Source organism: Amphiura filiformis, chromosome 12 (genome assembly GCF_039555335.1).
Source record: "Amphiura filiformis chromosome 12, Afil_fr2py, whole genome shotgun sequence".
NCBI lineage: Eukaryota > Metazoa > Echinodermata > Ophiuroidea > Amphilepidida > Amphiuridae > Amphiura > Amphiura filiformis.
Genome location: NC_092639.1, coordinates 23,589,868 through 23,602,474, shown reverse-complemented (window position 1 = coordinate 23,602,474; position 12,607 = coordinate 23,589,868). Strand labels below are relative to the sequence as shown.

Below are 12,607 nucleotides of genomic sequence, written 5' to 3'. Positions count from 1 at the left end.
ATTAAAAAAATAAAAATCCGCCCGCCCGCACGTCCTCTTTCAAAGCTGTGGAGGACAAACAAACAATTTTTTTTGGCCTTACCTTAGACATGTGGAATGTAACCTTAAACTTGCATCAAAATTCAAATCCTAAAACAATTGAATGAAGGGTGTTCTAGAATTATGTCAGTGCCTCTTGGCTTGGTAGTCTTTCAATCCCTGCTTGTGCTGTATTATTTTCCTCTATATCATCAATACAGCATTGTTATTGTACTTTAAAAGGAAAGCTTAATACATAATAATTTGGTTTGGAATAATTTGCAATGCATCACTAATACCCACCGTAATAAGATTTGTTTTTATATCTTATGCCTATTTAGTATTTGCCTGTCTGCAAAACTGGTGTCAAATTGTCCCATTCTTGCAATTTATAAACCATATTTTAAAGAAAAAAATGCTGCTAACACTTTTGACCAACACAATTTTTTCTTAGGCCCTTTACAATTAATTCTTAGTTTCCTGTATCCCATCCCCGTCCAAAGTGGAGAATTGCAAAATATTTAATTATTTTATTTTTATTTTGGATTTTCTCTTTGAAAATAACTTTTAATGACAACCATTTGCTACTTTCTGACTTTGCCCATGTCAACTATAATATAATGATTAATAAACAAAGAACATAACTGTACCATTACTTATGTATAAAATCAAACATAGTTAAATGCCTGTTCCTAGTCAAAACCAGTTGATGTAGGTTGCCACCATTTGCTTTAAAATAAAGAAAATAATAGATAATTAACCATGAAACAGGAAACTAAGAATCAATTGTGGAGGGCCTTATGCTTTGTTAACATTAAGGGAAATGATGACCATAATGTAACAGTAGCCTTTACTACTGAAGGTAAAAAAAGACTCTGCTCATGAAATTCTTTTTTAAAGTTAACAACATCAAAATTGAATGAATTTTAAAAAAAAAGCCATCTTTTAAGAAATTAAATTCAAAATGTTGTTTGTCATACAATTTTGAAATCTAGTCGTTTGATCATAACATATCTTGGTATGTTTATTTTTACAGGCCCAACAAGAAGAATAGTTCACGTGTACGATCAGGCCTTGCCAAATTCAAACTACTCAAACTAGGTAGCAAACAAAACAAGCATAATAAATCCCAGCACCCATCGGCCCGACATGGCCTCTACCATGTAAATAACAACTCCAACCACAACTCCCCAAATGGCAAAATACCCAATGGCGGAATGGACAAGAAACTAAGCGACCGACTTCTATCACAGCTTCCTGGACATGCTGCCTCATACCGCGTAGACATAGACTTGTCAGATTCATCAGCTCATATGAGTCGGGGTGGGACTGAGCCACGGTTTGCATCTGAAGAGGCGTTGGGTATTGAAGACTTAGGCATGACAAATGTTATGATGCATGACCCTGACTATCAGATTCCAGGTATGTGACAATGTTAGGTCAAAGGTCAATTTAAAGCAAGTTTCTGTCAATGGACAATTTTGATTTGTTGATTGAATAAAAATCCCTTTAAAAAGGGATGTGCTGGGACAAGTTGCTCACAATGAGTAATATAGGTTTTCCGTCCAATTTTGGTCGCGTTCAGTTTAGTATAAGTGTCATTCCTTTTCAGCGCGAAATTGAATGAACGCTTAGATCATCGATTTCAATTTAGCAAATGTGCAATCTATTTCATTTATTACGCATTCAAAATTCTAAATAATGCACCCAATTTCGCACATTGTGCAGCCAAATTACGTAGCCTTGAATTCAGAGCCTATTTGGAAGTACAAATTCATATATGCGAAAACAAGATGGAAAAATGTTCAATCGAATTCACGAAGTGCAGAATCAAATCCAGAAGTTCTTAAATATTTTACAATGGTTCAAATATGAAAATGCTATTTATCGTGTTTATATTAAGCATTAGATACATGTATCATCAACATTGTTCAAACAAGCACGTTGCTATATTAAATGTGAAGGGAAAACATAGTTTTAAGTAGTGTTACAAATTGCCTAATGCATAGGCCAAGTAAAAATGAAATTAATTATAACTAATTATATATTTAAAAGCATTTTTCCCGGTTTAGTTCAGAAACCATAAAGTGATGTATGTCCCATAGTTCAATCAAGCTCAATGTAGTTAATCATATAAAAATATATCTGCTTCTTCTTACGATAGGTCTTTTTAAATCTTCGTATTTTTAATTGTATAATATGTACCGTATAAGAATAAAACCTCAATGAACACAGTCAAAACAACATTCAGAAATTAAGTAGCTAAGCATATTTTGCAGTCAACTTCTAATTATATCCTTCACATCACAACCTGTTTAATTAATTAATTAATATAGACCCATTTCATGTCCATTTCATTGTGTGAAAATCTGGATAATATAGGCCTATATATATAGTATAACATGTTGTTAATTTATATTCGGTGTATGCAAAAACATTTGAACATGTTAATAATGTATGCAGTGAAGGTGAATAGTGAGTGTTCAATTATAAACACATGAAATCCTGGAAACGTGCTGGAAACGTGAAGATTAACATGTTAAAGTGTTAATATTGTTAACATCCGAACGTGTTAAGCGATGTTTTAAACATGTTTTAATACGTCGTGTGTTTAAAACAATATTAATATGTTACATTCGTATTTGCAATGATTATGTGTTTATAAATGAACACTATACCTAAAGTTCATTACAAGCATTACCCATTAAAACATTTGTGTGTTTATTCTGTGTTACATAGGACTAGGCCTACTCACTTTTTTTTTCTGCTGCAACGTAGACCTATAGGCCTATCAGTATACTGGAAAATGCGCATATTTCAAATTGAATTCCTTTTCGCTAATTAGATTGTCAATGCATGAACGCTTACATTCTCGATTTCAATTTAGCAAATGTGCAATCTATTTCATTTATTACGCATTCAAAATTCTAAATAATGCACCCAATTTCGCACATTGTGCAGCCAAATTTACGTAGCCTTGAATTCAGAGCCTATTTGGAAGTACAAATTCATATATGCGAAAACAAGATGGAAAAATGTTCAATCGAATTCACGAAGTGCAGAATCAAATCCAGAAGTTCTTAAATATTTTACAATGGTTCAAATATGAAAATGCTATTTATCGTGTTTATATTAAGCATTAGATACATGTATCATCAACATTGTTCAAACAAGCATGTTGCTATATTAAATGTGAAGGAAAACATAGTTTTAAGTAGTGTTACAAATTGCCTAATGCATAGGCCAAGTAAAAATGAAATTAATTATAACTAATTATATATTTAAAAGCATTTTTCCCGGTTTAGTTCAGAAACCATAAAGTGATGTATGTCCCATAGTTCAATCAAGCTCAATGTAGTTAATCATATAAAAATATATCTGCTTCTTCTTACGATAGGTCTTTTTAAATCTTCGTATTTTTAATTGTATAATATGTACCGTATAAGAATAAAACCTCAATGAACACAGTCAAAACAACATTCAGAAATTAAGTAGCTAAGCATATTTTGCAGTCAACTTCTAATTATATCCTTCACATCACAACCTGTTTAATTAATTAATTAATATAGACCCATTTCATGTCCATTTCATTGTGTGAAAATCTGGATAATATAGGCCTATATATATAGTATAACATGTTGTTAATTTATATTCGGTGTATGCAAAAACATTTGAACATGTTAATAATGTATGCAGTGAAGGTGAATAGTGAGTGTTCAATTATAAACACATGAAATCCTGGAAACGTGCTGGAAAGCGTGAAGATTAACATGTTAAAGTGTTAATATTGTTAACATCCAAACGTGTTAAGCGATGTTTTAAACATGTTTTAATACGTCGTGTGTTTAAAACAATATTAATATGTTACATTCGTATTTGCAATGATTATGTGTTTATAAATGAACACTATACCTAAAGTTCATTACAAGCATTACCCATTAAAACATTTGTGTGTTTATTCTGTGTTACATAGGACTAGGCCTACTCACTTTTTTTTCTGCTGCAACGTAGACCTATAGGCCTATCAGTATACTGGAAAATGCGCATATTTCAAATTGAATTCCTTTTCGCTAATTAGATTGTCAATGCATGAAATTGAAAATCGGATTAACAATGTTTCGCAGTCCATTATGCATCTATGGCGAAATTAAATAAATAAATAAATAAATAAATAAATAAATTGATTGCCCATTTCTTTAAATTCGACATCCAATGGTGAAATTGAAACATTCAAGAACGAAATTGAATTCACAATAATGAATTGTTCTGATCATACATTAATTTGATTGAACTAAAATGAAATCGATTGCTCATAACGCGAAAAAGAAATCTGGATTCGTTGCGATCATTCAATCTTGCGCGAAAACGAATGACACTTTTATTAAATCGAACGCACAAGTTGCGAAATTGACCGGGAAAACCTATATTCTATTTCTTTAATAAAATTGCCAAAATTATTTTGAAGTGCATAGATTAGGGTGTTGCCATTTCAAGGGCTGTGTTTCATTTTACAACTAGCTAAGGGACCGATCGTTATTTACGGCAGGGGGGGATGGGTGTTTTGGCAAGAATATCGACAAAAAATTTAGCGTTCCCCCTCGCGTCCGCTCAAAATTTTCGCATTCCCCCTTGTTTTACCCAATTTTCTCCATTTAAAATTTAACAATCCCCCCTCCTGGTTCAACTAAAAATTTCAGGTTCCCCCCTCAAGACCACAAAAAAATTTTGTGTTCCCCTAAATTTACCCATTCCCCCCCCCCCCCGCCATAAATAACGTTCGCTCCCGCTAAAAACTGCAGGGAAAATTATTGTTGAAAACCAGTTGGGATTTACACAATTTAGTCCATATTTTGGACATTTTGTTTGGAATTCCAAAGCTTCCACACTCTTTCTGTTGTTTTTGGATGAAATTTGTTTGATCTGGAATGGCTAAAACTGATCAATTTGGTTGGAATTCCAAAGTCTCAAGGGAGTTTGTTTTCAAATAGAATAGCCCGTTGTGATCTTTTTAACAAGTTAACAACCTGACTGAAAACTACTGGCCTCAGAAACGCACTCACTAATTTAAAATTAGGAAGGTATGCATTTGAGATTGTACCCATTTGAAAGTTGCCTCTCACTGGCATTTTTTCAGTGGGTGTCAAGGTATAAACAATCATAAACCTTTGGCCATATACTTCAGCATTTTACTCTCAGCGAGTTGGTGAAGTCGGTGTATCATAGGGCACAGCTTTTAAAAGTTTAATTTGTGTAATAATTATTCCTGTATGGTACTGGTCCTTGAGGAAAAATAATTTACACAGTTAACAGAAATATGCACATAATACTACAACTAAAAACATAAGAGTGCAATTATTATGCAATCTGTAACATGCTTTCACACATGTTTTATTTTACAGATGACACATATGCCTATGCCTACAGAAACAACACTACTTCAGATGCAAACCATGCAGATGATACCCAATCAGAAACAAGCTGCCCTATGCAAGATGACAGCAAATCGCCGCTCAGGCCACAAGACACTGATAGTGCTGGTCATTGGGGACTATGTATATTACCACGGTAGAATGCTCATAGCAGGTAGCTCCGCAGAATGGGGAGGAGACTAGGGATGATGAAACGGAAGCCTTGAAAGTAGATGAACAGTATAGTGACATACCACTGTCACGAATGCATGACGCACCACCTCCAAAATACTCACCAACAAGGCGGGGAAATCCAGCCATACAGATAATAGAGGAGGCTGGATCTCAGAAAAAACAACCACCTCCTAAATATCCACGCACATCTTCCCTGTCAAATGACCATGTTCAGTCTACGTCTCCTACCAAAGGTAAAGCCCCTGATATGCAATTCACAGATGATGATACTCAACAGTCTATTCCACGACAAAGCACTACTCGCGACTTGTTGCAACAGAATCGATCTAACCGTAATCGCAATCCAGTACGGTTCAGTGTGCAATCAACTTTGAGTACAATTCCAGGATCACCACCTGATAAATCTGTAGACTCGGGGATGGAGTCTTTTAGAACTCCAAATCAAGCACAGAACAGGTCTTCGGGTAGATCTCCAAGCAGGAGCCCTGAAAGAACTACCACAGTCTTCCCAGCACAAGCCACATGTATCGCCAAAACCACATGCCTCGCCAAAACCACATGTATCGCCCAAGCCAAATGTATCGCCCAAGCCAAATGCATCACCTAAACCAAATGTATTGCCCAAGCCTAATGTATCCCCTAAACCACATGTATCTTCTACAGCAAAGCAAGACTATGGTAGCATTTATGAGTCTTTACCACGTAATGGAAATGTAGCCACTGATGTATATACCCCACAAAAACAAAGTCCAGTGTATGGAGTCAGGGCCACACCTGAATTGAACACTTTTCGCAGTCCTAACAAAGTAAAACAAAGTAGTCCTGAGAGAAGAGTACATCATAACAGCCCTGAACGCAATGCTCAATATGGAGCTAGACTTAGTTCAAGTCCTGATAGAATTATATACAGAGAGCATAGCCCATCAAGGATCTTACCATCCAGACCATCAACTCTTCCGACTAAACAAACAAGACACAGCCCTACAAGAGGGCAAGGTCAAACCAACAGTAGTCCAGATAGAGTCCGATTGTACAACAACCCCACGCATTCCCAAAACGACACATATGGATGTAACCCCCATGATCATACTTATGTAAGTGTACATGATGCATTGAATCCAAGTCCACACACCAGCCCGGTTAGAAGCGGACTGCACATTACTAATGGAAGCTCAAGTCATCAGAGTCCAAGAGAAACTTCTCTTCTAGGAGGGTCCCCAGATAGAGATGAAGATGAAAGTCCATGCCAGATTGAAAAGTTATCACCTGTTTGGCAGAGGCAAGATGCCACCAATACTCTTGGTAGACGCCATGACAGAAAACCACAGTCTGGAACCTATGATAGAAGGACTACACCAGAGAAAGGCTCTTATTCCAGTCCCTCTGCAAGAGGTAGGTCTAAACTTGAAATAAATTACAGGTAAAATGTAATGTTATACTTATTCATTAGCTATTTCTTGAAGAAACTAATATTGAAAAAAATATTAATGAGTTTATGGATAATTTTGTTTTAATTGACAAGCGGTTAAATTTCACAAAATCATTTATGTCCATTGACTTTCTTTAAACATGCCAATAGTGAACAACATGGCTCAAAGCATCTTAAACATCATGCTGTAATGAGCCCATTTCCTCAAGATTGTTTCTGTAATTATACAGGGTATTACTCCTGATTCCAGAAAAATACAGCACTCATTTTTTAGCTAAATCCTACTCCTTTAGTTAGTTTTAACTGGCAATAAAAGTCACATTTTTATTAAAATATTTTTGCAATGTGAGGGAAAATGGGTCAAAAATATACAATTTTGTTTTCTTACAATAATTGTAGTCACAAAATTCTAAGACTTGGCACAAGTCTAATCATTATTATTAAGCCGTTATTTTTGATAATTGATATTGAAAATTAGAAAATGGGTTTTTCAAATATTAGAATGCATAACTTGAAATTAGTTTGGACTTGAAATTAGTTTGGGCTTGATTGTCACAGCTTGCAAAAATACCCTAAAATGCATGTTTTTGGCCCAAAAAAGTTGACAAAATATTAAAATTGCACTTTTATTGGCAGTTCCAATTAACTAAAGGATTAGGATTTATGTTTCATTTGGTGAAACGAGATAATATTTTTTTAATCCAAAAGAATTTTTCTGGAATAGGGAGTAGACAATACAACCAAGTCTATTGCATTATTTTATTTATTTCAAGGATGAAATAAGTTTACAACTTAACTTCATAGCTGAGAAACAGTATGAGTTGTTTCAAAAAAGGATCTTGACATTAATTTTACATTTTTGTAAGTATAATAAAGATTTGCCTGTCACAATAAGTTTGTATTGGACACCAATTGGAATGAAAAAGACCATGCCATGATACTAATAGTTTGAATTCTTTCATTCTTATCTTAACCAATCATTGGAGCAATCTGATATTTATAAGGTGGGTGTATATGACATTTGACCCTAATTGCATTGTAAAGTACATTTGTTGCATGTGATGTCTTTATTTATTTGCATGTTTAATCCTTGTGGTTTTAAGTTTCCTTTTAAATGTCTGAGTGTTCTTAAAGATTTGTTTTGTAATACTTGAAAATCACTGAGATTAAATATAGAAAATGCTTTAATCTGAAATTAATTGAGATCTGCTGTGTTTTATGTTTGGAGTTATGCGCATGTAGGCTGTCCCATAAGAATTGCCTAAAGCAGAGAATATTAGAATCCTGTTGGCACTACTGCCTTTCATACAGAGCCCCTGATTGGTTGATTATATGATATCAAAATAGAGAATTTAGATCACTCGGCACTTTTAAGCTTAAATCTCGTTCAGCCCTACTGACTATTCTGTTACCATATATGTGATTGGCTCAATACATGATATGCCCCTCTTTGTAACCAATCAAAATAGGTTGATAATTTTGTAGTGTCATGTAATGGGGTTAAGTAAACTACCTTTGCATCTTTAGATATTATTGATGGGTGTGACCTCCTGTAGTTCTTTATGAAATTTATTGTGTTGCACATGTTTATTAACATGCATGTTACAAGATACGGTGTTACATGTCATAATTATGCAGATATACAAAATTACTATTTTAATGTTGCTTAGCATATAATACAAACTATGATATTACCTTATATTGTAATGCAGCTAAATATCCTTTTAAAAATGTTTTTCATAAAACCATTTAGTTATAATATGTCCAAAACATATCCTTGCCTTTTGCAGATTGTTTGCACTATTCACACAGTCCTCAATACCAAGGGAACCCTGTAGTTCTTCATCAAGGGAGAGATCCTGTTGAGCAAGTACCAAACTATTCGCTAGACTCCAACGCAGCAGACTACACAAGTACTGATGACTCAAGCTCCAACACTAGAACAAGTATAACCTCCTCCACAGACAGTTCCCAAGAGTCTCTGCCTCAGACATCATGGGTACCACATGAAAGAGACTTAATATCACCTTACAGCCATTTTTCTGGGGTTAGTAGCGGATATAGCAGTCGCAACACATCTCAAAGTACAGCCTCACGAGATCACATAAACAATATACCAAATTTGAGCGAAATTCTGCCGCAAATTGAACATGCAGACAGTCCTTCTTCAGACTACAATATACCCTATGTACACCAAGGTGATGAAGAATCGCAATACGACTGTGACTTTAACTCCAGACATCTGGAGACTGAACTAATGAGTGCTTTACAAAGATATTACGATTACCCGCCAGAGATTACGGTACCCCATGACAGAAACTATGATGTACAGTCTGAGAAACTGGCTGACATGGAGGCAAGGTGTGCTGAACTGAAAAAAGAAATGCAGGAATTTCAACGACAACAAAATCAGACATCCAATGGGAGACAGTCTAGGTCTCTGTCAAGTGTATGATACTAAAGTATGATCATGGACAAGTTGAAGAGATCAGATGCAATATGTGATATATTATTCAATGGCTGCCTGTATTTTTCATATTAATATTGTTATTTTATGTAACAAGATACCTTTGTAATGGCTAATTAGTGAGGACACCAAATAATGCTGTATCAAAAGCTGATGACCATTAAAAAATAATAAATAAAACACTATTAATTAACATAACGCAAGGCAACACATGGTGTATATTACATCTTGCTCCTAAACTCTTCAGTTTCTTCAGCGTCAACCTTATAAAGAAAAAATAAATGTCTAAATGATGCATATTGGGAAATGCCTAGTAAAAACAGTATGACAGCAGGCACTGTCGTTTGCCTTTGGTGTATATCATAACATACCAGGCACTGTCTTTTGCCTTTGGTGTGTTTCTTGTCATCAAATGCAGATATTTGTATCTTGATCCCAGCAAATACAAAACATTTATGCAATACTTCCAAAAGGAGACACAAAGGTTGCTAGAAAATCTTTAAATGTATAATAATTATTGTATTTAGCATTTTAGCAGATATTTTGTGTTTGTTGGGATTCTACTGTTTTGGGACTCAATTCAATATGCAGGCAATGACACAATGTTGACTTGAAATTTAGCATCATAAAGATTATATTTCAGCTGCTTTTTTTTAAAGAGACTAAGGTGTTGCCAAAAAAGTTGGCTATAGAAGTGATCATATTTTGTAATGTTAAAAATCTTTGGAAGCCTTGTCCTGACTTTGCTTATATTATTGCCTTTAAAATCATTGCCCCATTATAAGGTATGCAAAAGTTAAATTATGTTTACTTAATATTTTGTTAATATGGTGCTTACTGCTATTGAGGATGATAGTATGTTATAATGATAATATTTATATAATATTGAATGAGCTTTGAGTGTGATATAAGAAAATATTGACGAGATAGAAAAATATTGCACGAGTCGAAGACGAGTGCAATATTTTTCTATTTTTGCAATATTTTCTTGTATCACACTCAAAGCCATTCAATATTATTATTATTATTTATATCAGGCTTTTTTACTTACCTTACTGATGAGTATTCCAATCAAAAGTTCCGAATTTCCAAACATTCAAAAGTTCCAACAGTTAATGTTCCAAATGTTCAAAAGTTCCAATTCCAAAAGTTCAACATGTAACACGAAGCAAACGTTTCCAAAAGTTCCAACAGTTTTAACAACTTTTTCGGCAAAAAATCAAATACCAACATTTTCCAACTAGTTTTTTTTAAAGTGGATGTTCCAAATAATCCAACAGCAAACATCTATTTACAGTCCTGTTTTGAAAGTTATCTATTGTAGTAGTTTATAGTCACATTGCAGTTATTCAGCACAAATGGGTGCTGCTGCTGCTGGACCTGCATAGTGCGACGTGTGGTGGTACTAGTACTAGTATTATTACTGATCAAAGGAACCGAAGTTAGTGCTAGTTGATAGAGCAATTTCTGCATCTGATGCACCACTACTTGCATTCTGCTCTATTTGCTGACTTTGTTCTGAGTGAACAATCTCCTCAATGTATTCCAGTTGCGAGCTGGTGAGCTCAAGATCAACAAAATCCATAACTTCATAATCTTGGTTCTCATTGACGAAATCCATATCTGCTGCAGCTTGAGGCACTGGAGGTCTACTTACTGTTGCTGGTGCGGTTGGCTTTGGCTTTGCAATTGTAGACTTATCTTCAGGCCTATGCCCAAGCGACCGTGACAGTGCATCCGACATGTCCTGCTTCCTTGCATCCTTTACCCTTCCAACGTAACCTGCCAGACTCCCTTCATTTGCGTGACCAGACACTTTGCATATATCTCGGGTAGCAAAGCCTTCTCCATCGAGGATTGTGATACAGGTTGCGCGAATACAGTGGTTTGTGTACACCTTTGAAAGCTCTGCTTGCTTTGATAAGACGTTCATGAAGCTACCCAGCGTTGTCTGTCCAACTGGTGATTTCTTGTACCAGGGACAGTCTGAATCTGCAGGTGCAACTCGTTTTGGAGTTTGGAAGAATGCTTCACAGTCAGGATTAAGTTTGGAGACATACATTTTGAAAGATGCGACCGGGCATTCATCGGTATTGGTTGCGTACATTCGCCCTGCATCTGTTCTTGATGATGTGTTGTCTTCTCGCGTCTTTTTTGTCAACTCGTCTACAGCTTGCATAACATACTCTCGTCCATCTGAATCGGCCTCTACGATAAAGTGACCCTTCTTCAAATCTCTTAAATTCTCTCTGCCTCTACGGCAGATATATAGCATGAGCTCAAACCAAACCTTGTATTGAAGTCCAGCCGGTGAATCTTGATTAAAAACTCCAGACCGATACAAGGTTTCAATGTCATTCTCATCAATCGATGCATGGTGCTTAACATCTCCTTTGCCAATTTTTTAAGCTGAACCAACACCGCTTTGAATGAAACATTGGCATCCGTAAACTCCGTGTCTTTAATTATGTCAATAAATCCAGGCCACTCGTTCTTTAGATGGCGATTCAGGCCAATACGAATCCCGTTCATGGATGCTGTTTTGTATTCATTCCCGCCTGTTTTGCGAAGCTCGCGTAAAATTTTTCCAGCAATTTCGCTAATTCAACCGTGTCTAGAGATTCAAAATTTTCAGGCTGCCCCTTTTCCCGAAGGTACGCTCGAAGAATATTCACCGATTTTTTCGTTGCTTTGATTGTGTTTTCAGAATCTTTATTCCTTAAAAGCTCGTTAAATTCTTCTTCGCTGAGGCTCGCGAATCTCCCGGGTCCAGGAGCAGCCATTGTTGTTGTCATAGTGGTAACATGCGTGACTAGGCTCCAATGATCCAATACAACGCTCGTGATAAAAACGCGGTATCACCAAAAATACGATTGATCAATATTCAGCTGTAAACGTTCCCGGATGCTGTACAATATTTTCATGAATATTGTAAAGCATCCGGGAACTTTGCAAAAAGTATACAATACACAGTTTTGTTGTTGCGATAAAAAGCCTGATATAAATAATAATATGTTATATGTGTCTGGACACCTCGAATAAGCCGTAAAGACCCCCTCTGGTCATTTTTACTTTTTTACATATTTGCAA

The 12,607-nt window shown here is 35.5% G+C and overlaps 3 protein-coding genes across 6 annotated transcripts in view; 2 read left to right on the top strand and 1 right to left on the bottom strand.

Moving 5' to 3' along the window:
• LOC140165961 (protein turtle homolog B-like) overlaps positions 1-6,032 on the top strand; it is a 94,700-nt gene extending 88,668 nt beyond the window's left edge. For 3 of the 4 annotated variants that reach the window (XM_072189320.1, XM_072189319.1, XM_072189318.1), the window contains 2 exons: positions 1,055-1,440; positions 5,418-6,032. In XM_072189320.1, the coding sequence (XP_072045421.1) occupies positions 1,055-1,440; positions 5,418-5,587 (556 nt within the window). In that variant the 3' untranslated portion in view covers positions 5,588-6,032. Of the gene's footprint in view, positions 1-1,054; positions 1,441-5,417 lie in introns of those variants that run through there. The other variant, XM_072189321.1, reaches the window with a different exon arrangement.
• LOC140166715 (uncharacterized) lies at positions 5,828-10,169 on the top strand. The gene is made up of 3 exons (XM_072190215.1): positions 5,828-5,854; positions 6,032-7,013; positions 8,841-10,169. Exons 1-3 carry the CDS (start codon positions 5,828-5,830, stop codon positions 9,503-9,505), a joined length of 1,674 nt encoding a protein of 557 aa, XP_072046316.1. The 3' UTR covers positions 9,506-10,169.
• Positions 10,170-10,765: 596 nt separating this feature from the next.
• LOC140166714 (uncharacterized protein KIAA1958-like) lies at positions 10,766-12,300 on the bottom strand. Its single transcript, XM_072190214.1, is given in 4 exon segments — positions 10,766-10,960; positions 10,962-11,917; positions 11,920-12,093; positions 12,096-12,300. Coding segments are annotated over 4 exon segments (1,467 nt in total). The 3' UTR covers positions 10,766-10,828.
• Positions 12,301-12,607: the final 307 nt, after the last annotated feature.